The 27,043-nt window shown below is 40.4% G+C and overlaps 1 protein-coding gene across 5 annotated transcripts; it reads left to right on the forward strand.

The window, feature by feature from the left end:
• The first annotated feature begins 545 nt into the window (after nucleotides 1-545).
• prrc2a (proline-rich coiled-coil 2A) lies at nucleotides 546-26,868 on the forward strand. 5 transcript variants are annotated; one of them, XR_010897273.1, is made up of 18 exons: nucleotides 557-844; nucleotides 8,269-8,420; nucleotides 11,679-11,856; nucleotides 12,237-12,333; nucleotides 12,531-12,606; nucleotides 13,357-13,500; nucleotides 13,666-13,916; nucleotides 14,040-14,122; nucleotides 14,221-14,369; nucleotides 18,769-18,871; nucleotides 18,966-19,164; nucleotides 19,313-19,405; nucleotides 19,535-20,078; nucleotides 20,191-20,438; nucleotides 20,640-20,943; nucleotides 21,023-21,245; nucleotides 21,437-26,108; nucleotides 26,516-26,868. XR_010897273.1 is itself a non-coding variant. In XM_067411117.1 (17 exons), exons 2-17 carry the CDS (start codon nucleotides 8,306-8,308, stop codon nucleotides 24,432-24,434), a joined length of 5,805 nt encoding a protein of 1,934 aa, XP_067267218.1. In that variant the 5' UTR covers nucleotides 546-680; nucleotides 8,269-8,305; the 3' UTR covers nucleotides 24,435-26,868. The 5 variants fall into 5 exon arrangements, 4 of the variants coding, with proteins under 4 accessions (XP_067267218.1, XP_067267217.1, XP_067267220.1 ...); XM_067411117.1 differs by having other exon boundaries at nucleotides 546-680; nucleotides 21,437-26,868; XM_067411116.1 differs by having other exon boundaries at nucleotides 21,437-26,868.
• Nucleotides 26,869-27,043: the final 175 nt, after the last annotated feature.

The raw sequence follows: 27,043 nt of genomic DNA on the forward strand, positions 1-27,043 counted from the left end.
GGTTTTCAATCATTTAGATGCCGTGGAGCCCCAAATATGATCATCCTGGTGCGAGAACCCCCATCCTAAAATTTAAAAGGCAGCTATATATTTTCATGTATAAAGACCAAATTTATACTGTGAAAATTAATATAAAAAATATGCATAAATTAGTATTCAGAAGAAAAAAATTGGTTTCTTTTTTTGTTGCATTATTACACTTTTCTACTCACTATATTACTCTGCTGTACTGTAGATGTATTATTTATGTATTTATTTTAATTCTTTATGTATTTTATGTATTTAATTTAATTCAGAAAAAAATTCATACATTTTTTAAGTGCATCTTAGATGTCTACATAGCTTTTGGGTAACGATATAGAAGAAGATATCAAGTTACACCTGTTCGTGCAAGCATTGTCCTCACGGGTCATTCATAGCGGACTTCTATCACCGAGAGAAAGGCGGGCCTTGCATAAATGTAAATTGTAGTTAAACATATTCGATCTGATTGGCCAAGAGGCCTGTTCGGAACGTATTATGTTAATTTAGCCCCGCCCACTATGCGCGCATCCGCCCCTCTCTGCGCTACCATCCTCAGAAGCCGTTGACGGCTCTAATAGTGACGGATCGACCCCCCGCAATATTATTTAATTTTTCCTTTTTCATTTGTTTTGTGGAAAAAAGAAAAAGGAGTACAAGTAAGCCTCACTGCACACATCCGTCCTCAGCAATCCCCCTCAGATCTCTTCAACTCATAATCTTGTTTTGAGCTTTTGTAAGAGGTTGTGCTAACGATAGCTAGTGCACGATTATTGCTAATAACTCCACGATACAACCTCGAGACAAGTCGGGACAAGACCAGGTTAGTAGCTGTGTCTAATGACCAATGGAGTGCATAAAATAGGTTTTATTTTAGAGGTGTTTGAGATCGTAGTGTTGTGGTCCAGCTGTCCTGCTTTTCATCGGTCGGTTAGCAACGTTAGCATGCTATCAGCATAGCTTGTGTGTCACATCCTGGTGAAGCTGTACCATATATATCGTTTTTTAAATAATATGCCTGCGAGGTTTTCATTGAGACTGTATTAGTAAGTTTTATTTTCAAGCTGAGTTGGAGTAGTACGTATCGGTTGAAGAAAATATATAAGACTTGGATTGACTGGGACTGCATGTCTGACAAGTGCATTGTTTTGGTTCAGAAACAAGGATCCGGTTAACTTGTTTGGTTAAACATGTATTAAATCGCACTTTAAAATCCCAGAAGTCGGCTTCCAGACGAAGCCTATGTTGTTAAATCGTCACAAATCCCGATGCTAATGTGCTTGTAGCTCTGGCCTCACTTTACCGCCGCCATTTTGTTTTGTTCTCGCCATCAAATCCTTTAGCTAAACCCGCAGCATCAATAATATGGATAATTTATCTTCCTATTTTGCATTTGTCGCTTTTTCCTATTTATCTAATCCATGCCTAGATTTATGCACATGTTTAGAGTGATCTGTAATCATGAAGTTTTGTGTATTATTAAATATATAGGTCTGCTCCCTCCTTCCAGCACGAAACATGGAGGCCGCGGTTACAAGCAGCTAGTTATCCAGTCAAAACAGACAATTCACCGGGTTTATAATGCACCGGACACCGCTTTTTATATCCGATAATGGACTTTTCGTATAGTTAGATGAACAGCCGAAGTGTTTTTGTGAAAAGCTATTATGTGCCCTTACGACCAGTTGGCAAAGCCTGTAAAATAATCTACGCAGCTCCTGTTCGCCAGCGTTGCTTCATGTTGCGTAGAGATTATTTTACAGGCTTTGCCAAATGGCCATCGCCGCTATTCCTAATCTGCATCTGATGTGAAGTACACTGTGCTGGTGTTATTGTGTTAAATAGACAACCAGGACTGTGCTGGATTGTGTTCTTTAAATTCATGTTGGTGAGGGTTGTTTTTGGACATCCTTTAAGATGCTGTTTTAGTTGTCCTTTGCAAAAATTATCACCATATTACCAGGCATGTTGTTACTATCGTAAAATCATACAAAATACATATGGGCTTATGCAAACGTTATAAGAATAATTTATGGCGATGATATCGAGAGTGGTGGCTAGTTCCAAATATGCGAGCAATTTATTTTGGCGAAACCTGTGGTTATGGTATTTTTGTAAGGGGTGTTAATGTACGTTGTATGATTGAATTGTGTGTTGGCTTTTAATCATTGTATATAATGTTTAAAGTCACACTGTAGAAGAAACCCTGTAAATGGGCCAGAACTTTCAGTCCAAAGCATCATTCGGTTTTACATGTGCATACCTTAGAGAAGGGGTTTTCAATCTTTAAAAATTTTGCAGACCCCAAATATATTCATCCTCATGCGAGAGACCCCATCCTAAAATTTTAAAAGGTTTCTATATATTTATAAAGACCCAATTTATACTGTGGAAAAATTAATATTATAAATGTCTGTTACATTGCATTTTTCTATTCTTTGTAGTACTGTACTGTTGTATTATTTAAATCAAAATGTTTTTTTATTTTATTTACATTGGAAAATTATTTATTTTAGTCAATTTATCATTTTAATCAAATTTGTTTAATTAATTGGCTTAATTTTATTTAAAAATAATTTTATTTTTATATTTTTTTACACTGCTTTTCTCCAAACTTTTCCACGGGCCCCCTGGGGTCCTCGGTCTCCAGTTTGAAAATCTCTGCCCTAGGGTATGTGTACTGTGCACATGACATAAATTTCATCATTAGTATAGTATGCACGTACTGTAACCACACAGTCTGATTTTTTCCAACTGCGTGTACTTATTGCTTTTATTTTTTCACTAATAAGTTTGTCTTCAAGGTGGCCCTACTGTTGCTTTACAATCAAAAAAGAAATGGAAGAGCCGCAACAATGGCAAAACATTGGATACCACAAGAACAAGACCCCTGTGTTAACAAATGCTTGTGTGAGGTTATTTAGAGATGCCCAGAGCCCACTCTAGTTTAAACCAGTGGTCACCCAATATTGAATTTTTGATGGCCGATGCCCATATCTTAGAGAGCAGGGTGGGTGATGACCTATATTGTGTGTGTATGAATATATATATATATATATATATATATATATATATATATATATATATATATATATATATATATATTGTGTAATTTTTTTTAGTTTTGTCAGTATCTGTATCGGCTTCGATCCAAATGTGATAATTTGCATACTGATGGATGTTACTGTTAAAGCTACAATATGTAAGATTTTTGCAGTAAAATATCCAAAAACCGCTAGGCCGGTGTTATATATTTTGTTCAGTTGAGTACTTAAAATATCTCAAATGTTTCCAACTCTTTGAAAATCGTGATTTTAAACAAGGATACGGGACGTGAACGGGAGTCGCCTGTCAGTGGCGTTATATCCGCGTTACCCTCGGTTTCCGGTTTTATTTTATAGAAACCATGGAAACACTAAAGACGCTTTAATCTATTACATGTTTTATTAGAAAAGGGAACAACTGTTTGGTTACATTTTATAGATAGAAAACAAATTATTGTTATATAGCTCAACACGTTTAGTCTTATTGTTTAATCTGATTTTCTTGATTTTCCGAGGGTACCATGCTTTTACCATGCCTCAGAGAAAAACACTATTTTTTAAGTAGCTAAGTAATACTATTTAATATGATATATATCTAATATGATAAACAGTGCTGTTGTTACCTCATATGCTTGACCGTTAGAAGCGGCACCGGCGACTGCCGCATAATAAAAGTTCTGCTTGTGAGGCGTGTGTAGCGTTCGTCTCTCATTGGCAATCTCTCCAGTGGCCTCATTCAGCGCCAACATCACTCGGCCCTGCGCTGCTTCATACTACAGTAATGTTAATAATCTCATCCATGAACATGATTTCTGCTCGAGTCCCATCCTGGTTCTTTTCCACTGGCTGTGAGGTGAAGACGACATTTCCCAAGATTCCATGCTCAAACTCGGTGTCATCAAGCTATACATTTGTTTTGAATAGGCGACCTTTAGCGGCGAAAAATGTACATATTGTAGCTTTAAACTCCACAATAGGCAAAAAAACACATTATTAAGCACCATTTAAGAAGTTTTTGTGCACTATATTTCATGTCTTCCGAAGCCATTCGATAGCTTGATGTGAAGGACAGATGAATATTTACATCACTACATTAAATAAAGTTTACTCTTGCTCTGCTGTGGCTGTCAGTCGTTTGCCGTTCAGCATTCAAACAGCACATCATATTCTGTTATGGCAGTCAGCATGGTAAAACTCTCCAAGATGATTCAGTGTTCTCATTATTATACATGACCTGTAGACAAATGTCTGAGGATTTGCATAAAAAGAGTTTATCTTGCCGGAGTTTATTGCTGTTTCCAAATTATCTGATATTCTCTATCCTGGTGTCTGTTAGCAGTGCTTCCCACAGGTTTGAAATATACTTGCGGTGGTAGCCGGGCGAAAAATCCTCCTATTACCCACGGCACAAAAATGGTCTACTACATGTGACAAACAAACAATGTGTGATTTTTAACAGTATTTTTATTTATTGAAATAAAACAGTTTTAATTAAATAACATATTAAATTTAATTACATACTAATATTATGCATTATTATACATTGTAAATTATTCCAAATTACAGCATTTAAATGGTTCACATTTTCCTATGTTCTCCTTGTTGTCATATAGTCTCTCTCAGTGAATGGGACACAGATTTTACTAGTAAAATTTATAAAATGAATAATATATGTGTCAAATAATGTTCTTAGTTTTTTCTTTCTGTGGGGGAGACTACAATAATTTACTATGAAATAAATATCAAATTAAATACAATTTATAGTGTAACCAAAATACCAATAATGCCCAAAAGAAAAAGAAAAAACTTAGCGTGTGACTTTTAATTATAAACCAGTCCGAAATGCACAGGTACTCTTATTTTGAAATGTCTGTACTATTGCAGGCTGATCCTTCAGATTCTTACAATCGTCTAAAACATTTTATATAAAGGCCATAAAGTAGACATTGTAATAATTCATCAACTTGAGTTCATTAGCAATCGCTTGGCATAAATCTGCGCTTTTCATTGATTGAGAATCACTTTGAAGCTCTGTTGCGCGATCTTGTAGAAAGCGCCCGTTTGAATGTTAGCGGGAGTAAACAGTTCTGACGCACACATAACGAGCAGGTACGAAACGACTAGTTAATCGATTGCGGTGGGTTTCATTATCTTGCGCAGATATAAAAGTATAAGAGGATAAAAATAATAAAAGCAAAAATGTGTCTCCGAATATACTTGGGCGGCAGTTATTATACGTGGGCCCGCCCAAGTAAAGTCTATGTGTGGGAAGCTCTGGTTAGTTGACAAAACAAAACACCGGTCATGAATTAGATGTTTAGGATTTCGATATGAGGAGCTTGAGTTTGTTGCACAGCCCTATTTGTTTAAACCACGAGAGGCGTCTAAGCTTACGATACTCTTACATCATACATCACGTCAGGGGTTACTCTTGTGGCACAAGTCAACTTGCGCAGTATGTGTACGGTCGTCTGCCGGAATTGCTGTTTTCTAATTGAATAGATTTTAAAATGTAATATATTCCTGTGATGGCAAAGCTGAATTTTCAGCAGCGGTTACTCTAGTCTTCAGTGTCACATGATCTTTCAGAAATCATTCTGAAACACTGATATGGTGCTCAGGTAACTTCAGGTAAATTTCTTTTTATTATTTTTAAGACAGTTGTGCTGCTTAACTTTTTTTTTTTTTTTTGGAAATTGTGATGATTTTTCAGGATTCTTTGAATAGAATGAACAGCAATTCATTCTGTGAACAGCATTTATTTGCATTTATTACATTTTATTAAATTGATTTAAAGTATTTATTAAATGGAAGTCTTTTGTAACATTATAAATGTGTTCTGTCACTTTTGGTCAATTTAATGCATTCTTGATTAATTATATGAATTAAAAAAAAAAAATCTTACCAGAAATGTTTGAATGGCATCAGTGTTTTTGATTAAATAAATGTCACCATGGTGAACATAAGACTTCTTTCAAAAACATATATTTTTTTTAATGTTTCCAAACTTTTGACAGGTTATATCATACTTGAGGTTATTTATGTGGTTTTGAAATACAAAAATTGTTCAGTGTTTGACACAAGACTCTTATAATGAATATTATAACATAGGGAAGAAAAACATCTAGATTTAGATTAATCTGTTTTAGCTGCAGTTGATGATTTTAAAATCATTTTAGATTCTCATTTTATGAGAGTAGTTGAGTGGATGTTACTGGCTAGCAGTAAGACAGTCATGGTGTTGCTATGGATGAAATCTCTAGCAAGACAGAAACGGAGGAACAACATTTATAATGTATCACCATGGTAACCAGTCACAACTGCCTTTTCCAAGCTTTTGAATATGTTCTGAAGTTTTGGCCTTTAATGGCTTTTATTGATAAATCAGGCTTGGTAAGCAGTTCACTTAAGTCAAATGTAGTGAAAGTCTATCTGTAGAGAAAGAAACAGAATTTAGATGAGAAAGTTTTGTTTACTGTTAGAATGTCTACATGTTGCTTGTCTAATTAACTTGCAAATGTCCATCGTGTCTAGCATAAACATGGGTCATATGCTGTAAGATCTGTTTTGTTGATATTTGATAATATGGGATACCCCAATATCTTGGTTGATTTGAATTAGTTGAGAATGAGACCTGGGGGGACTTGTGTAAACAAACTGTAGACTTGTCTCGGGGGCTGTATAGTGATCTACAAAATGCAGCAAATTAACAATAAATGTCACGGCTTCAAAGTTATTCATTGATTCAGTATCAGATTTTAACTCAATCTGTTTAAAGTTGAGCTAAATTCATCTGTCACAGAACAGATCATAGCCAAATGAAGGCTAATTGAAGGTATATTCTGCATTTTTCCTCAATTTGTTTACGGGGCAATGCAGTAAATGTTATATTTAGTAGTGGGAATCAGCAGAGACCTTCCAATATTTAAGGGTGCTTTCACATCTGAGTGTTTGTTTTGGAACCTGGTGCATTTTCTTCCTTGGCTCGGTTCGTTTAGGCATATGTGAACACAGCAGTCGCGCTCGGACACGCACCATAACAATCGCTCCAAGATCGCCTGAACGAGGTGGTCTCGGCCCGAGTGCAAACGAACCCTGGAGCGGTTCGCTTGTGGTGTGAAAGAAATCCGACCCAACGGACGCAACGTTTCCTCCTAATCTCTAACCGTTTCTCCTCCTAATCTCCTCAATATCCCTTTAAAATATAGCATTCTGTGCAGAATTCAAATGGGTCCGATACGTTTTGTGGTCTTCGCCGACTCGCAGATAGGTGCAACCGGAGCAGACTGCGCGTTATGGTGGTTCACGTGACATTAACGTGAAACCAGACTTCATTTGCCCCACTGGAAAGCACATTTGTACTCTATATATTCCACTATGTGCCATTCACCATGTAGAAAATAATAAATGTGTGAACAAGTGACCGATTTCAGCCACAGCTTTAGCGTCTATTTATAGTGTAGGGGGCGGGATGCTTTAGATTCTAGAGAACATTTGATTGGAGAGAAAATCTGATGAGAAGCTGAAGTGCAGCGTGATGTCATCAAAATCATTGATCCATATTGGCGGAAGTAAGAGACTGTACGTTCTAAACCCTTATATCTTCTAAATGTGAATTTTGTCGTTGTTTTGGAGTACACACTAGCTTTTAAATAACAGTAAGGCTAACATATTTACATAACTTCAATTTTGATTTCAGGGGGACTTTAAGAGTGTTTAAAGTGGCAGATATCCTTACCCATGTAAATCTGGAAACTTTTGTGTGATATGTGGAAGGATACAAGAAAAGGATGACAAGAAAAGGATTTTGATAATACAGCTCGCAGACCAAAGTTGGCTTATGGCCTTTCATTTGGCCCACAATGCCATATTACAAGAGGGGGTGAAATGCATTGAAATGGTTGAGAATATAATTAATAAATGTTTTTTTTAATATAATATTGTTAGATATAATGCAGTATCAGTTGTTTGATTAAGTTTGGTGCTGTAGGAAAGTAGACCTTGAGGGCCAGAGTTAAGAATGTCTGGTCTAAAGGGGTTCTAATACTAGCCCGTTACAGTGATGTCTGTCATGCCTACACTTGGCTGTTCAGTTCAGCGTTCATTTTGATTCTGAAAACACAGTAACGCTTGAAAGAGAACACCCTTCGCATCAGCATTATGTTCTCCCTTTTCACTCTCTCTTTCGCTCTTTCTCTTTCAGTCTCAGGACTCACCATACTCAATGAGCGTACAGCGCAATGTCAGAGCGCTCTGGGCAAACGGCAAAGGGGAAGGATGGCAAAACCAAGTATGCGTCTCTCAACCTGTTTGATACCTACAAAGGAAAGAGCCTTGAAGCACAGAAGCCAGTTGGTAAGTTTGCCTTGAGTAAAAGCTTTAAGGATTTGTTGTCACAAACATTTTGTTGTTTAAACAAATTTATCTCCATCTGTTTGTATATGGAGGATCTGGGGTTTAACTGAGGTCAACATTAAATAAAAATGGACCGGCACAAACCTTTGAGTTTCTGTGTGTATATATGATGGGACGATTCTTTTTATATCAATTGAAATGGCTGTGGAAATGAAGTTCACGTGGAGTGTCCTCATATTCTGAAAACACCATGAGCGTCACACTTGTCTGGTAGATGAAATTTTGTTGCTTCACATACAGTGGCATGAAAAAGTATGTAAACCCCTTGCAGAATCTGTGAAAATGAGAATTATTTTAATAAAATAAGAGGGATAATAAAAAATGCATGTTATTTTTTGTTTAGTACTGTCCTGAGTAAGATATTTTACATAAAAGATGTTTGCATTTAGTTCACAAGACAAAACAATAGCTGAATTTTTTAAAATAACCCCATTGAAGGTTCAAACATTCACTGATGCTCCAGAAGGAAACACGACGCATTAAGAGCCGAGGGGTGAAAACTGTTGAATTCAAATATCAAGGTAAATTGTACTTAATTTTTCTGCCGGGAAACATGCAAGTATCTTCTGTTGGTTTCCGAAGGGCAGTACTAAATGAAAAACAATAATATTTAAATAAAATAAGAAAAATTATGACATCTTCATCCTGTTCAAAAGTTTTCACACCCCGACTCTTAATGCATCATGTTTCCTTCTGGAGCATCAGTGAATGTTTGAACCTTTTTTTAATAGTTGTGTTTGAGTCCCTCAGTTGTCCTCAGTATGAAAACACAGATCTCAAAATCATACAGCCACTGCTGGAAATGGTTCAAATATGCAAAAATGCTTGAAAATGATGAATCTGCAGGAACTGGAGGATTTTTCTGAAGAACAGAGCTCAATTTAACTGCTCAGGACAAACAAGAGACTCATGAAGAACCATCACAAAACAAAAAAACAGTCGTAGATCATCAGGTAACCACACACAGTATTGAGAATCAATGGTTCACATAAATATGAATGGGGTTATTTGAATAAATTCAGCTATTGTTTTGTCTTGTGAACTAAATGCAAACATCTTTTATGTAAAATATCTTACTCAGGACAGTACTAAACAAAAAATAACATGCATTTTTTATTATCCCTCTTATTTTATTAAAATAATTCTCATTTTCACAGATTCTGCAAGGGGTTCACATACTTTTTCATGCCACTGTAGAGACATGCAGGACATGAAGCCTTCATATCTACTTTTGACTTAATCATCCAAATTTTGCCAAATTCCGTGTTATTGTGTAAATGCCATTTTTATGACTGGATTCTGCAATTCCGTCCACGTTTTCCACATCATATGTTTCCACTGTTGGACAATTCATGTGTAAGCAGGAGGTGGCTGCTGCTGTGCTGATAAGACTGATGGAGCTCATCTGTTTTTGCCACAACAGTGCAATACAGCTGTTGCATATCCAGACAATACAGTCATTTACAGTGTGCAATCTTAGAACAGAAGGGGCTTTCACACCGGAGGAACTTTTTCATAGTTCCTAGAACTATTGGCTGAAGTACCTGGATTTTGCCGTGTTCGCACCGCAGGAACTAAGAAAGATTTAATTCTAGGAACTCCTTTTGGGGGAACTAAATTAGCTCCTACTTCAGAGTAGGGTCTAAACCAGCTCTATAGGAACTATCTGTGACGTAAGTGTACGTTGGTTGGTCAAAAGCATGTCAAACACCATCACCTGGCATTTTTAAAAAGCTGTGTAAACATATTTACCTCACAAACATGGAAAACAGCGATGACAGCATTTACCTGTTGTCTGCAGGGATGTTCTTTTCTCTGCCTCGATACTGAAAGTTGTCGTAAGAGATTTCGTCTCTTAGACCCACTTTTTGCTCTTTCAGTCGCATAGATTATGCATTTAAATTCCATTATCCGTTATCATGAAACCCACGACACGCAACACACAGCTACAATCGGGGCATCCTCCATTCACCGTTTTTTAGCGTTTGTAAATGCTGTGCTTAAAGGATTAGTTCACTTTCAAATAAAATTTTCCTGATAATTTACTCACCCCCATGTCATCCAAGATGTTCATGTCTGTCTTTCTTCAGCTGAAAAGAAATTAAGGTTTTTGATGAAAACATTCCAGGATTATTCTCTTTATAGTGGACTTCAATGGCCTCCAAATGGTTGAAGGTCAAAATTACAGTTTCAGTGCAGCTTCAAAGGGCTTTAAACAATACCAGACGAGGAATAAGGGTCTTACCTAGCGAAACGATCTGGCATTTTCGAAAAAAAATGTAAATGTTTTGCATCAAAAACCTTAATTTATTTTTGACTGAAGAAAGAAGCACATGGACATCTTGGATGACATGGGGGTGAGTAAATTATCAGGAAAATTTTATTTGAAAGTGAACTAATCCTTTAAAGACACCTCTGTCGGCCGCTTCGCAGTTCCTATTTCCAGTGCAAATGCACCAGGAACATGGCCCGGGGGAGAAATTAGTTCTCTGGGAACTATCCTAGTGGCTAGTTCTTAGAACTAAGTTCCTAGAACTATTCGATGCGAAAGCCCCTATAATCTTCCTGGCCTTTCTGAAACAAAGCAGCCTCATGGTCATTGATTTCCAAATTTATTAAATCCCACTCTGGATCATCCTAGCATTATTTAAACAGTTTCCAGTTGTGTAAGCATTGTTCAGGGCAGCTTGCTGAGCTGTTGAGGTTTGACCTAATACAGAGTTCTTCTTGTGATCATCGTTTTCCCTGCTTATGTTTTATTCATTAGCTGAACTACCAACTCTAAGCAGCTGTCCCTGTTTTCACAAATAAAGTTCTCCCAGTGGTTCAGACTGCTTTGCTCCAGGAAACAAATAGGGGATTGAGAGTTGGGACAGATGTGTTTTTCATCGTCTGAAACCACCAACAACTGCTCTGTGCATTGTTCAACCTATTTTGCATGGGCCAAGTCTGTGATGAGAGTGTTAAAGTTGGATTTTTTGACCAAGTCAATTTTGAGTCAACCACTTGAAACAAATCCGTATAAGATAGTTTTGCTCCTTTCACTGGCCAGCCAAGCATTGCTAAGCCATAATGGATGAAGGAGTTTGTTCTCACACATGCAGCAGTCTCTCCCGCTCAGTCAGACTATGTCCCTCAAGATGGTATTGGGTTTCTGCACTTGTTTATTTACCTCCTCCTTTTCAACTTTTATTTCAGTTGCCCCTCGTCATGGCTTACAGTCTCTTGGTAAAGTTGCCTCTGCACGGCGCATGCCCCCCCCTGCCAACTTGCCTAGTTTGAAGGCGGAGAACAAAGGTAACGACCCCAACGTCTCGCTCGTTCCCAAAGACGGCACAGGATGGGCAAGCAAGCAGGAACAAGCAGACCCAAAGAGGTGAGGGATTTTCACCTTTCTGAAGGAGCTACATTGCCTCATGATATTGTTTGTGTAATTCAAAATAACATTAAAACCCCTACCAACACCACTGTCATCAATATAACAGTCTGCACTTTGAAAAAGTGCCCAACAATGCTACAGTTTACTGACAGTGTTCTCAAATGGTACATTGTTTTTTTTTACTATGGACCACCCAGATTGTTAAATCAGTTTTTTGTCGAGATAAATCAAATCACGTCTGGTTTTGATTTGGACTGTTTAAAACAATTATCCGCAGAGACCTTCCACCCTCTGCTGTCTGTAAATACAATCTAATTGGGTACATGCCCATGCTTGCCATCTAATGCCTTTTGTTTTGGTTATGTTCTTTCCTGTAGTACCGATGTATTGTCAACAGCGCAGCCGGAGTCGCAGCAGCCTGTGGCCTCACAGATGTCTGTGCCGAGCGTGCCGAGAACACCTCCAGCTCAAGAGGTGCCTTCACACAAACATTAATAATCTTGAATATTATCCATATTATTCAACATCTAAAGTTTGAGTTAATCAAGTCTGTACCTTACAGCTGTAGTTGTTGTTGTATGACAAGACATACCACATCTTTAAATCAATATACTTTTTGGCACTTTTTTTGTGTTTGTTTGGTACTTGACACTTTTTTGAATGTCTCTTAGGCCCCGACTCAAGCTCTAGCCGTAGGACCAAGGTCCTGGGCACCGGCCAGTGTTACACATGGAGTACAAGGAGATGGTAAGATGCAGTGCCAGGAACATGCATGTAGATAACATGGAGTACATAGAGTACAGTGTTTGAAACTACTAAAAATTAGGAGCTTAATAGTTGCTTATATTGAAACTTAAAATATTACTTTAATTATCTTGTTTGAAATTGTTTTTTTTTTTTTTTAAATCAGCAGTATATGAACTATGAGGTTAACAATGAGGAAATTTAAATTAGGATGGTGTCAAAATTTAAATCGAACATTGGTTGAATTACACTAATTATAGCTAATAACTAAAAACATAATATTGACTTCTGTCATTTACTCTAGTCGTGATGTTTGGCATTTTTTAAAATATCGGCACCGGACGATACGTTTTTCTGTTTGGCTGATGTGTTGGAAGTGGGACTTTTATTTTGATGATGCTGAGAATGGCTGTGCCTGAACGCACAGCGCTTCCATTCTCCGTCTTCATTAGTTATGGTCTCAGTTGGTCTCTGTATGGTCAACAGTTTTGACCTTAAAATATTATAGTGTTAGCTTTTATATTTTTAGTAACACTATAATAATTTCTCATTTACCTTCAGCATTTAGCAAATATGCATTTATATAATTTAAATGGGGGATTTGTTGCTTCATCACCGTGGTAAGAAAAAAACCCATACCATCACAGCCTTACTCTTAAACTTTGTTATATTTGAAACATTAGAAGTGGTTTTTGTATTGAAAGACATTCTTTGTACATTAAGGATATTCAATTCCCTTTGCTCTCTTCACAGGTGGAAAGGGATCAAACCAACCGTCGCCATTCTCTCGCGAGGAATTTCCCACCCTGCAGGCGGCTGGAGACCAGGACAGAGCTGGCAAAGAACAGGCCACTGCAGATCAGTGGTATGGGCCAGGACCAAGCCTCCGCCCCCAGAGTAAGCTTGAGTGCCCCTTTCTCCTTTCAGTAACTGTTGTGGTGATTTGATTTCTTTGAGCATGTGGTATTCATATTATGTCTGTTATCTTCTGATGCTTCTGATTCGTGTTGGTTCACACATTCAGTGAGCTCTCAGTAAACAATTTATTGCTTTTTGTCCTAGACGTTACGAGTTGGCGGGATGGTGGGGGCCGGGCATTGGCACCCACCCTGGCTGGGGAGGCAGTTGCGGAGGGCGGTGCTGGGGGAAACATGGTGATGGAGGGTGCTGCTGGGGCCCCTCCAATCCCACAGCAGAATGCATCCTCTCATGGGCCGCCTAGAGCTCCCTCAACCAGCAACCCCGCACTTCCCCTCCCCCAGCCACCTATTGGCCCGCAGTTCCAGGCTTACAGAGGGATCATGCCTCCCTTCGTAAGTTTTAACATTTTCATCTTGGCTAATCTCTCTGGAGAATGTCAAAGTGTCTAAAATTTTAATTTATTGATTTGTTCAATGCATTCATAGCCTTTTTGTTCTGGCTGCATCTTTATCTAGATGTATCCACCATACTTGCCCTTTCCACCCCCCTATGGTCCACAGGGACCTTACAGGTACCCACCCCCAAATGAGGCCCCTAGGTAAGACCATTTGCACTCAACTGAGTAGAAATACTACTAATATTCACTTCCACAGTCATTTAGTTGACATCCTTTACCTTTTTCTGACTTCTTGCCAGGTTTTCTCGTTCCCAGGGTGGAGTAGGGCCAGATGGGCGGCCACCTGGAGGCCCCCGGGGTGAAGTGGTAAAACGCCCATCCATCCTCAAACAGGATGACCTGAAGGAGCTGGATGAGCTGGACCATGATGGAGATGAGGGCTGGGCTGGTAAGTGGAAAGCTTTCAGTTCTTCTGAGACATTACCTTCTGAGACCTATTATGCCCCATTTTACAAGATGTAAAATAAGTCTCTGGTGTCCCCAGAGTGTGTATGTGAAGTTTTAGCTCGAAATACCTCTTAAGATAATTTTTTATAGCATGTTAAAGTTGCCACTTATAGTGGTTGAGCAAACTACAGCCATTTTAGTGTGGTCCCTTTAAATGCAAATGAGCTGCTGTGCTCGGCCTAAGAGGGCGGAGTTTCAAGAGCTCATTCTCCAGTGACACGAGTCAGTCAGGACGCAAAATAATGTCAGAAACTGCTAATATATGCTGCATGGAGATTAGGGCTGTCAAAATGGCTGAAAAGCTAAATTCGAAATTCTTTCTGAAATATTTGCAAAATTTGAATTATATTCGAATTCTAAAGGCAAAAAAAATATGAAAAAAGTGCTTTATTGTCTATGCCCACAAGAGAGCGCAAGCGAGCGCAATAAGCAAAATACACCAAATCAAGCATTGCATCTTTTATTGAAATGAAATGACATTCACTTTTTTTTTTCAAACAACTGTTTTTAAATAAAAGATGTCATTAATGTGCATGCAAGGTAACAAAAAGTGCATAAAAACTGTAAGTACATCACGACACTAACCTGAGAAAACATGCTTCAACAGACAGCGTAATGTTTGTACTACATGAACACAAAATGGCGACCTGCCATTCAGAAACAATCCGCTCACTACACATATTGCTCGTCAAAACACCTGAAGGTGTTTTTTTTTTTCTTTTCTTGGACAATGTTTCCAGCTGATGAAAACACGCGCTCAGCTCTGGGGGTGTGTTTCCCGAAAGCATCGTTAGTCAACTATGGCCGTAAGTCCCATTGAACTCTCTTGGTAACGATGGAACTTGTGACCATAGTTCGCTTTGGGAAACGCACCCCTGACCGATGTGGCAGGTATGGTCAAATATGTCTTTCCCAGCTGCGCAATATGTGGAAACAAACATACCGCATGTTTTTGCCACCAACTGAGAGGGTTTTCGTCAGCGGGTAGCGTAGCTTCTCTTTCATACATATCCATCTGCTCCAAAGGCCTGATGCCTTCTTCAGCACTGCTTGGGGTCTAACTGCATATGCTGTCAAACTGGTTGGCCATAGCAGACAGCGCAGTCCTTTTTTCTTGCGTCAACATCAGCGCGCTCACTTTTTGACTCCTCCGTTATATTTATCACATTAATGCACCCTGCACCGTGCTATGCTGGATAACATAATCAAGCCACGTCAGTTACGTCATCATGGCTTGCGCTCCTCTTGACACTGCAAAAATTTGAATGCACGGGTTTTACATTCAAATGTGCCTTTTTTTTTTTTTTTTTTTAATTCGACGAATATTCGAAATTCAAATTTTTTTTTGACTGCCCTATTGGAGATAGAACAGGTATACAGGGCTTAAAGTTTTCCGGCACCGTGCCGGATCTCCGGCGTGCGGCATTTGGCTGCGGAAAAAAATATAGTCCTACATTTGTCTTGACTTCCTATTGTGCTTCATTTCATTCATACAGTTTGCAATCATTGATTTATCATATCGTACAATGTTTTTGACATTTAAACAGACATTGAATAGTAGAAAGTGTGTATGATGTAGTGTTTTAGTTGATAGCAGCCTACTTTTGACAAAGGCTGATTTCTGAGAGACGCAAGAGAAACGCGGCTATTTGATTTACAAACGCGCTGCTCATTTCATAGTTTTCACCCATTTGTGTTTCATGTCTATAATCTAGCAAAGGTTTAAACATTTAAATACATATCAAATAGTAGAAAATTTTTATGATGCAGTATTTTATTGATGTATTAGACTAATTTTGTCAAAGCTCTGATTTCTGAGCATGGCTATTTGATTTGTGCTGTGCTTAGGTTACACTCATTCACTTTACACAGACACATTAGACTATTACGTAATAATTTTAGAGATTTATGTAATTTTGTGCTATCCCTTGGCTCACCTGTTATTCATCAAACACGAGAAGTGAATATTTTCCCATACACTGGAGTGAGACCATGGACGTCTCTCAAGCTGTCGCGATCTTTGTAGCGCTTCAGTTCACGCAGAGAGCACATGAACTGACCTCATACCCTACCTGTCAACACTCCCGTTTTTGCCGTTTTGCTCCCGTATTTCACTCCCACCATCTCCCGCCCCCCTCCCGTTTTGCTATTTCTCCCAGGAAACTCCCATAATTTGTATGGCCCAAACATCGTTATAAGAATAATCAAATAATTATATTATTCCAAGGTTGTCCAGTTGCCAGATCTTATATGAAACACATTCTACTCACACAATGGACACATCTCACAACCTGGCAACCAACAACCCCTTTGCACTGTTGATATCTGCGCAATCGACGCGAGAAGTTGAATCAAGGCAAGCATCACAATAAACCTCACAAGAATCGAAAATAGGCTACTTAAACTGGAGTGAGATCATAGACATTAGTTTCTGTCGTGATCTTCCCTGGCATTCTGTGGCGCGTGACAGCGCCATCAGTTCAAGCAGAGCGCACAAACCGATCATCTCTTCCACTTTATTGTTACAACTTGAAATAAACATGAATGAACCTCTGAAGGTATGTTGAAAGATACAGTACAACTTAAAAAAATCCGTACCAGTGCTTCCCACAGGTTTGAAATATACTTGCGGTGGTAGCCGGGAGAAAAATCCTCTTATTACCCACGGCACAAAAATGGCCTACTACATTGACATATAATGTGTGATTTTTAACATTATTTTTATTTATTGAAATTAATTTTAATTACATAGCATATTACATTTAATTAAATACTAATATTATGCATTATTATGCACTGTAAATTATGCAAAATTACAGCATTTAAATGGTTCACCTTTTCCTATGTTCTCCATGTTGTCATATAGGGTCTCTCTCAGTGAATGGGACACAGATTTTACTAGTAAAATGTAAAAAATTTATAATATGTGTCAAATAATTTTCTTAGTCTTTTCTTCCTGTGGGGGAGACTATAATAATTTACTATGAATTAAATGACAATCAAATTAAATACAATTTATTGTGTAACCAAAACACCAATAATGCCCAAAAGAAAAAGAAAAAACTTGCCGTGTGACTTTTAATTATAAACAAGCCCGAAATACACAGGTACTCTTATTTTGAAATGTCTGTACTATTGCAGGCTGATCCTTCAGATTCTTACAATCGTCTAAAACATTTTATATAAAGGCCATGAAGTAGACTTTGTAATAATTAATCAACTTGAGTTCATTAGCAATCGCTTGGCATAAATCTGTGCTTTTCATTGATTGAAAATAACTTTGAAGCAGTCTGAAGCACTGTTGTGTGAGCCTGTAGAATGCGCAACAGCGCTGCCTTGTGACTTTGAAAAATGCAGTGCCCGTGGGAATGTTAGCGGGAGTAAACCGTTCTGACGCACACATAACGAGCAGGTACGGAACGACTAGTTTATCGATTTGGGTTGGTTTCATTATCTTGCACGGATATAAGAGGATAAAAATAATACAAGCAAAAATGTGTCTCCAAATATACTTGGGCGGACGTTATTATACATGGGCGCCCCGCCCAAGTAAGGTCTATGTGTGGGAAGCACTGCGTACCATGTCTCATGTAATCGCTCAATGAGTTTTAAAGGTCCCGTTCTTCGTGATCGCATGTTTCAAACTTTAGTTAGTGTGTAATGTTGTTGTTAGAGTATAAATAAAATCTGTAAAATTTTAAAGCTCAAAGTTCAATGCCAAGCGAGATATTTTATTTAACAGAAGTCCCTTCATCGAACGGCCAGTTTGGACTACATCCCTCTACTTCCTCCTTTAATGACGTCACTAAAACAGTTTTTTGACTAACCTCCACCCACAGGAATACACAAGAGTTGCGTTTGTAGAGTGTGTTTGTCGCCATGTCGTCGAAATGAAGAAAGCTATGTGGATTAATCCATCCAGCTACAGAACACCTAAAACGCGGTTCTATGTTAAATCGTCTGTCAACAGGTGGTTGTGTACACACACTGCCAACACACATTTATGTCCAAACACCATGCAAAAGTGAATTTTTCAAAAAAGGTCCCCTTTAAAGTGTAGTAGGCCATAACAGCTAAAACCGTATGAGATTGAATGTAACAAAGAAAATTATTTTGATTTAATGTTATATACTGCATAATTGGGTAACTTTATGAAACTGATAACTTTCCATACAAAGAAACAGTGTTTTTTATTGTTTAATAAATGACAGTTGCAGAGTATTTTGGAACAAAAAAACTCAGTTAAACTGTAATATATTTGTTTTTTTAGTATTAATTTAGAGGTACAACATATAACTACTCTGTATTAACTTTTTCTTGATCATTTGCTTTGTTCTCAGGAGCACAGGAGGAAATTGACTACTCCGCAAAGTTGAAGTTCAGTGATGATGAAGGAGAGGATGATGGAGAAGAAGAACGGACTGAAAACAAAAATGGAACCCGGTAAACGTTTCCGAAATGTTTTCTTATCAGTTGAGTAGTTTAGATCTTTTGTCACTAAAGTCCTTTTTGCATACTTTATATTCTGCTGTAATAGAGAGTCAAGGGAGCAGCAGAGATCCCAAGATGGACCTGCACCTGTTTCACGTTCCCGGGCATCAGACAGTGGAGGGGATTCGCGCCGCACCCCTCCTTCCAGTGCTGAAGATGGCTCCGCATCCCCCTCCAGCAAGCCAGGCTGGGCCGAGGAGAGTGGAAGCAGCTGGAGCAGCCAAGCAAATGCAGGACCTTATCAGGTATAAAACCCTAATTTCCCCATCCAGGTGCAAGCCTTCAGTGGTACCACTGGCCTTTGCCAAATAATGTGCAGTCACTGTGAGGACAGGAACAAGCTTGTAGTGTTTCCTGGATGACTCGCTGATTGATACATGTACCCCTATGCAGGGGCGTAGGCCTGGACTAGGTGGCCCAAGGGAGCAGCCCTCCCCCCCACCAGGTCCACTTCTTGGACAAGGGCCCAACTCCTACTACCGCCAGGTACATGGGGAAAGAGTCCAAGAAATAGGATGGAAGCGACATCAAGCACTAACAAAACCATGTTGGTGTTAATGACGATGGTGGTTACATCGGTGTTACTATAATTACTAACCCGCCTTCTATCAACAGGACCGGCCATTGAACCAGTCGCCAATCTCCGGCCCCATCCTGGCCCCCCAGAAGCCCAGTGGTGCCCAGGCACCGCAGCAGGCGGGGGCGATGCCTCGTGGGCCAACCCCTCCTCCCTCCGGCACCCTGCACCCCCAGCAACAGGGTGAGGATGAGGATGAGACATGGCGGCAACGAAGGAAGCAGTCGTCAACAGAGATCTCCGCTGCAGTAGAGCGTGCTCGTCGTCGACGTGAAGAGGAGGAACGGAGGATGCAGGAGGAGCGCCGTGCTGCCTGTGCAGAGAAGCTCAAAAGACTTGATGAAAAACAACAGCAGCAACAGACTATGAAACCCAGCAGCCCCAGTGATGCTCCAGCCAACAGCCCTAGTCCTTCCTTGTCCGCGTCTGCCTCATCTCCTAATATCAGTCAGCCACCGTCACCCTGTGTGGACATTGAAGAACCACCTCTATCACCCGCTCATGGGAGCAGTGCAACATTAGGGTTGAATATTAATAACAGACAGAGGGCTGGCAGCAACAGCAGCCATGACTCCAACACTGGTTAGTACATTTCCTCATCTTTCTGACATGTGGTGGTCTTTTCTTCATGAATGTTTGTAGTAGAAGATGAGCAATCGTTTCAGTATGTGTTTATGATTTCCTTTTCATTCAGAGTCCCAGCAGGCTCTGCAGCCTCAAGCTATCCAGCATCCACAATCCTTGGATGTCCCAGTGCCTGGAGATGCCAAGGAGGAACCTGTGGTGGGCGTGCCGCACATCCGCGGCACTAGAGGTGGAGATGACTCCGTGAAGTTGGTTGAAAGTGTTGGTGGAACAGGACGGCAGGGAAGTGGTCCACCTGGGCAGGGGTTTTCCAAGTATCAAAAATCGCTTCCTCCTCGTTTTCAGAGGCAACAACAGGTTTGTTTTGTCCTGTATGTTTTGTCTCCAAGTATGGAAAAGTCCTATCCATTATATAATGTTTGGAAATTACTTTCACAGTTAGTGTTTCAGTTGATGTATTAAATAGATAAAGTAACTTTAACACACTAAAATTTGAATTTCTTTAAAAAAAATTAAAAACCATTTAGTAAAAAAGTGGCTTGTATTGTTTGTGGGCAGGAGCAACTTCTCAAACAGCAGCAGCAGCATCAGTGGCAGCAACAGCAGCAGCAGCAACATAACCAGGTTGCCCAAAATCAGCTCCAATCCCAGCCTCAGAATCAGCAGGGCCCCTCTCCAGGTACCACACCACAGTCTGGGCTTAAACAGCCAACCCTTTACCCCTCTGGCTCAATGGGACGCCCTCCACCTCTGCCTATGAACTTTGATCCCCGCTGGATGATAATGCCCTACATGGACCCCCGAATAATGCAGGGACGTCCCCCACCCATGGACTACTACCCTCCCAGCATGCATCCTTCTGGTTAGTAAAAAACACAGATAAACTTAATATTAGACAGATGTTTTGTTGTCCAGAGATGATGAGGGCTTTTGTGTTTCAGGGTTGATAAGTCGAGAACGTTCTGATTCAGGTGGCTCTGGGTCAGATCCGTTTGATAGACAGCAGCATGGTGGACCCCCTCATCCTCATCGTGGCACACCTCCCATGGATCCCAAACTGGCTTGGGGACCAGATGTTTTTCCAGGGGCTACTGAGGGTCGAGGTCTAACCTCCCCCTTAAGGCAGAAAACTGTAGAGGAAGAGGAGGCTGGCAAAGGTCAAAGGTAACAAAAAGCTATTTCAGACATTTTTTTATATTAAAAAATATTAAGTAATTGAATTAAACCATCTTGAGTTGAAATTCTTTATTCATTAATTTTAATGTTAAATATGTTTGAACTGTTCCTTTAGATTATATTGTAAGACTTTTTTTTTTTATAAGCATGACATCTTTTCCTTTTCTAAATGTTTCTAGAAGTGACACTCCTCCAGTGCGTATGCGAGAGGGAGGTACGGCTCCCATTCAGCCGCCTGGTGTGGCTCCCAGCTCTCCATCTGGCTCATCTAACCAAACACCACCACCTCTGGGGATTCAAGTTGGGGGCCAGGGTGCTAGCCACCATGCCCATCATCAGCCCTTTATTGGTGGGCGCGGAGGTTACAGTAGCTACCCTGACAATGGTTCCAGAATGGGCCCCCACCTGCAGCAAAGGGCCAGCAGTGGAGGGACACTGCATGGTTTTGGACATCAGGAGAGTAGTCAACAGAGCCAAATCTGGGGGACTCCTCATCCCCATTATGACCGTAATGGTCGTTCTGATCACTCTGCCTTGGAGGCCAATTCGCATCTCCAACACCATGGTCCTCCCACTCACCCTCCTCATTTCACTCTTCATCCTCATAAGCAAGAGAATGGCAGGGAGCGAGAAAAAGGGGGGGAGCCAAAAAAGAGTGACCCTTCACCTCATCTCCATCAGCCGTCCCTCTCCTCTTCCTGTTCATCATCATCATCATCATCTTCATCAGCTAGAGAAGATGGCAGTGGAAAACAGTCCCTACATAATCAAGTCACACCACAGCATGAGCATGATACTGGATCCACTCATGCTTCAGGAAGGAAACAAGAGAAGATGGGAAATGCGCATAATCAGCCCCCACAGCATTCTGTGCAGCAGCATCACCCTAAAGCCAACCCTCGCAGTCGGGAGCACAAAACTGAGACGCACTGGGGCCCGAGGCCTGGTAGCAGTAGCATGAGTGGGGGCTCAACCCATAACAGAAAGGCAGGCTCTGGAATGATTGGAAATACTGAAGAATCTGCTAATCAGGGGTCTGAGAACAAATGCTTTACTCAATCAGATGGCATCACAGTCAAGCGAGCAGGTCCTATTAAGAGACCAGTGCTTAAAGAGATGAAAAGAGAGGGTGGTGAAGGAGGAGGAGAAAAGACAACTGGAGGCTCTGGTAAAGATAAAGAACAAGATGCTAGCCAGACCACAACCAAACAAGAGCCAGCCTCTGGGGCTCAAGCGTCCTCAGCACCCAGTGGGAAAGATGATGCAGTCTCATCGAATAAACCCAGAACTGGTGGAAAGGAGCGAGGTAACACTGGGGGTACAGGTAAAGGATCCAAAAATGGAGAAAGCTCCATTCAGAATTCTGGCTATTCAGCTCCTCAGTCCAGGAGGGAAAGAGAGCTTTCTTCTGAAAGAGGAAGCACAACTTACCATGCATCCTCATCCAGAGGTAGTCGATCCAACCGTGGCCGAGGAGAGTTCTTCGGCCGAGGCCGAGGCTATAGGGGCACTTACACTGGCAGTGCAGGTGGTGGTAGCCGTGGGAAAGCAGGTGGCAGAAGCAGCAAGGACTATAGGTCAGCTGCCAACAGTGGCTACCACCATGCACCTTCTAATCAAGACTACAAGCGGGAGGCCTCATCTGGCAGTGGTAGGCATGGACATGGGGGCTCTCAGCCAAATCCGGGACGTGCTAGGAATCGAAGTGAGACTCGAAGTGAAGGGTCTGAATATGAAGAGGTGCCAAAGAGGAGACGACAACGGGGATCTGAAACAGGCAGCGAGAGTGCTGGTAGTGACCTTGCTCACTCTGACAAGGAAGACCGCAAGCTGAACACCAAGACTGGCACTGGAGGAGAGAACCCTACAACAGGCCCTTCAGCTCCGATCAGGAACTCCCAGACAAGAGTGTTCACTCCAAGGGGAGTGCCATCAAGACGTGGCAGGGGTGGAGGTGGTGCTGGAGGGGGTCTCCATAGAAGTGGAGGTACTGCTGGAGTGTCTGGTGGACATAGATCTGGACCTGGCTCTGCTTCTCATGGCTGGTCTGCAAAATCTGCTACTGTGCGAAAGCAACAGACATCCTCACAGCCATCTCCTCCTAAAGATTCAGGCCGTGGAATGAATGGTGACAAGAAGAAAGCTGCAGACCTGAATCAGTCTCAGAGTCAAAGTACAAATTCCTCCACACCTATTCCCTCTGTGCCCACAGCTATCCAACAGGGGTCCACTGAGAATGGAAGTGTTGGAGCCCCTCTGCCCTCAAGTAATGTTCCTTTAAATTCCACTGGCGCTCCTACCCAGACTCTTCCTCTGTCTACCCCCGATGCACGAAGTTTCCCTAACAGGGGATTTGAGCGGCCTCCTCGTCGTAGGCGCCATGGACGATCCCAGCATCAGCAGGACAAACCTCCTAGGTTCCGCAGACTTAAGCAAGAGCGAGAGAATGCAGCCCGTATTAATGGAAGCAGTGGAATTGAAGTAGTAGCTGGACAACAGCAGCACACTGCTTCACCATTGCAGAATTCCCTGCAAGAAACCAACAGCACTCCCAGTGCCTCGGCCCCAGCTGTTGCAAATGCAAACCACACTGTATCCGCAACTTCTAACAATAATAATAATAGCAGCAACCTTGGGGGTGGAAACCAAAATTTCAATAGTCACCACCACCATCACTACCAGGGCAACTCCCAGCCACACCCTCAGCACCATCACAACCATAACCCAGCTGGGGGTGCCAAATCTCCTGATGTCTCTAACCAGAACTCTGACCAGGCCAATGAGGAATGGGAAACTGCCTCAGAAAGCAGTGATTTCACAGAGTTTCGAGAAAGAGAGGGTGGAGGAGGTGGTAAATCCTATTCTTCACATCATCATCATCACCACCATCACCATCCATCAGGAAGAGGTGGTGGAGGTGGTGGCGGCGGCAGCGGCGGTGGTGGTGAGAGAGAGATGACGGCTAAAGAATTGGCCACTAGCAAGAGAAGCTTCTCCAGTCAGCGCCCTGGAATGGAGAGGCAAAACAGAAGGGTGAACACCGGTGGTGGTGGTGGTGGAGGAAGAGGCCCCAGGGGTCCGCCCGGTGCTGGCGGGGCAGTGGGTGGAGCTGGTGCTGGCGGGGGCAATCGTGGTGAGAGGCGTGGCAATTGGCCCTCTCCTAAGAACAGGAAGTGATGCTTTTTTTGGGGGGGGGGATGTTTAAAATGCATCCCTCTATCTTTGGCCACTCTTTTATGTAAAACCTCTTCCCCTTAACATGTTAACAGTTTATTATTGTAAAAGATTAGTTACCAAGACCATGTACACATTCTAGATATTTTTGGTTTATAGCTTTTTGTCCCTTAATTGGAAATTCACACTCTGTGTCCTTTCACACTCCCACATATCCTAAACTACTCTCGAAATTTTACATACTACACCCCATTTTAAGTATTTCCTGACTGAAAATGCATTCAACCATATGACCCATTTATATTTGCATATACAAGCACAATATTACATCAACCTGACAAACATGTGCTTGGTTTATGTATGCTGGGCACATTTCATATATTTATGTAAGAACTGTGGCTTGAAGTATATATGAAAGGCTAAGGTTGATATTATGTACTTGTGTATTCACATCACATGTTGGATTTTGGAAGTTGCTCTTTTAATGAGAACAAATGTATCATAGATTTCTTTTTCCCCTTTTTGTGTTTTGAATTTCTCTGTTAATTTTCCATTTCAACCTCTCTTTAAAGGTGAGGATATATCTTTTTCTTCTGCAAAGCAGGTCATTAAAATGTATTTTTAAATAGAAACCCCCTTCATTTTTGGTTCAATCTTGCATACTACTATGCTTGCCCCACTAAGTATTACACCACAGCTCACTTTTTTTTAATTTTTTTTTGTTTTTAAGAATATCACTGACATGCCCACTTTTTTCAGAACTACAGTGTGTTTTTTTCTTTGTTAAAGTCATAGGTCTTCTCTGCTCATTGCTTTGGGTTTTCAAATAGTTTCATTAGCGGTTTTGGCCTCGGCATGGAATTGTAGTCTGTTAGTGCACATATACATGTTTATATTGTTGGACAGTGATCTTAAATGAAGGTCCTTCAAAAGTTCCTCTTCATGGATCACATGTTTTAAGGCCGTTTCTGTTGTGAGCAAATCAAATGACTCTTAGCCTTAGTGTCAGATCCTCATTAATTTAGAAATTTTTTGTTGAACATACGTTACAGATTTTCTTTTGTCTTGCACTTATGTTAAGCCAGTAAACTCCAAAACTCTCCTTTAGATTATAGATAGTTTGTTTTTGTCTTTCTTTCTCCAAATTATTAGCTGTATATTGGGCATCTTATTTGACTAGATGTCATACTGCAGTTCCAGGTTATTGAACATGAAAAGTATTGTGCTATTGTTATATTCACTTACCAGTGTAGAGGTCACACTTTGACCACCCTCTGCATTGTAAATGCCCTCTTTTTTCTTTTCTTTTTTTTTAATGAAAAGAAACATACACAAGCTCTTCCTCGTGTGTATTCCCAAAGTCCCCCAAAACATGTATCAAACATGAGCAAATGTTTTGCTCACATCCTCAGACTGATCTTCAATTTACCAGTCATCTCATTGAGACACAAGTCAATGCCAAGGAGTCTGTGGCCCTTTTTTTGAGTAGTGTTACAAAAAAAAGAAAAGAAAAAGACATTGGTTCAATGTGCAATATGCCTGACGTCAAACAAAACCTGCCCATCCAGGGAGCCTGAGCCCAGGTTAACAAGAAACCACAAATGCTTGACGTCTAAATAGAAACGGATCAAAGCATTGTTCCCTCCTCGTTTTGACCAGCATCTGTATCCTAATGGTGTAAGTTGGGGTTTGTTTGTTTTCTGGGAATGCCTTGGTCTAATGAATAGCTTTGAAATAATATGTAGGGCTTTTGAATGAAATGTATGTGTGAGTAGGGCATTTAAAAAGTGTGTGTGTGAATTTATATCTGATCTCTACATGTAATGTGCTTTTTTGAGGCTAGAACACTTTGTGAAAGGCGAACATGAGTCCAAATTGCCCACTTTTTCTGACACTAGTAGGATGTTTATTTTATCTAGGATATTTTCATTATATACATTCAAGTGTGTGTATATGTTAATCCAAATGAAGTGCAGTGGAAAAAAAGTTAAATCAATATATATATATATATATATTTTTTGTTTTTTTTTTTCCTATCTACTAAGGAAAATAACTAAAATGGGTTTATTTTACTTTTCTTGCAGACATTTTACCAAGCATGGTTTCGTCCTCAGATGCAGCTTGGTCTGTCTATTCGTTGGAAGCCTTTCTCTCATAGGCTTTCAGTGCTGTTTATCATCCCTCTTAAACTTAATCCATTGATGTGGTCACATTATATGTACCAATATTTGAATAAAAATGAATAGAAATGTGTATTCCTTGAAATACTCAGAGATTGTATTATACTTCTAGCTATACCAAGGTACCTGAAGTTGTTACTGCTGTACTAGCATCTATGGCTTATTATTGGAACCTTGATATACACACATGTATGTATATTGGTATGCATCTGAGTTTGTCTGCCCCAACTTACATTCCCACACACAGTTGTTGCCATTTTTAAGTTCAAGGGAGCAATGTACAAGCAGAGAAGTGTCTTATTATAATAAAAAGTATACAGAGAAAACGTTAAATAAAAATCTTTTGTTTTAATGGAAGATCTGTGGTTTGAATTCATTTCACCAACAGTGTCATTTACCCCTGGTTTCACAGACATGGCTTAAGCTAGTCCT

This window comes from Chanodichthys erythropterus, chromosome 15, assembly GCF_024489055.1.
Source record: "Chanodichthys erythropterus isolate Z2021 chromosome 15, ASM2448905v1, whole genome shotgun sequence".
In the NCBI taxonomy this organism is placed as follows: Eukaryota; Metazoa; Chordata; class Actinopteri; order Cypriniformes; family Xenocyprididae; genus Chanodichthys; species Chanodichthys erythropterus.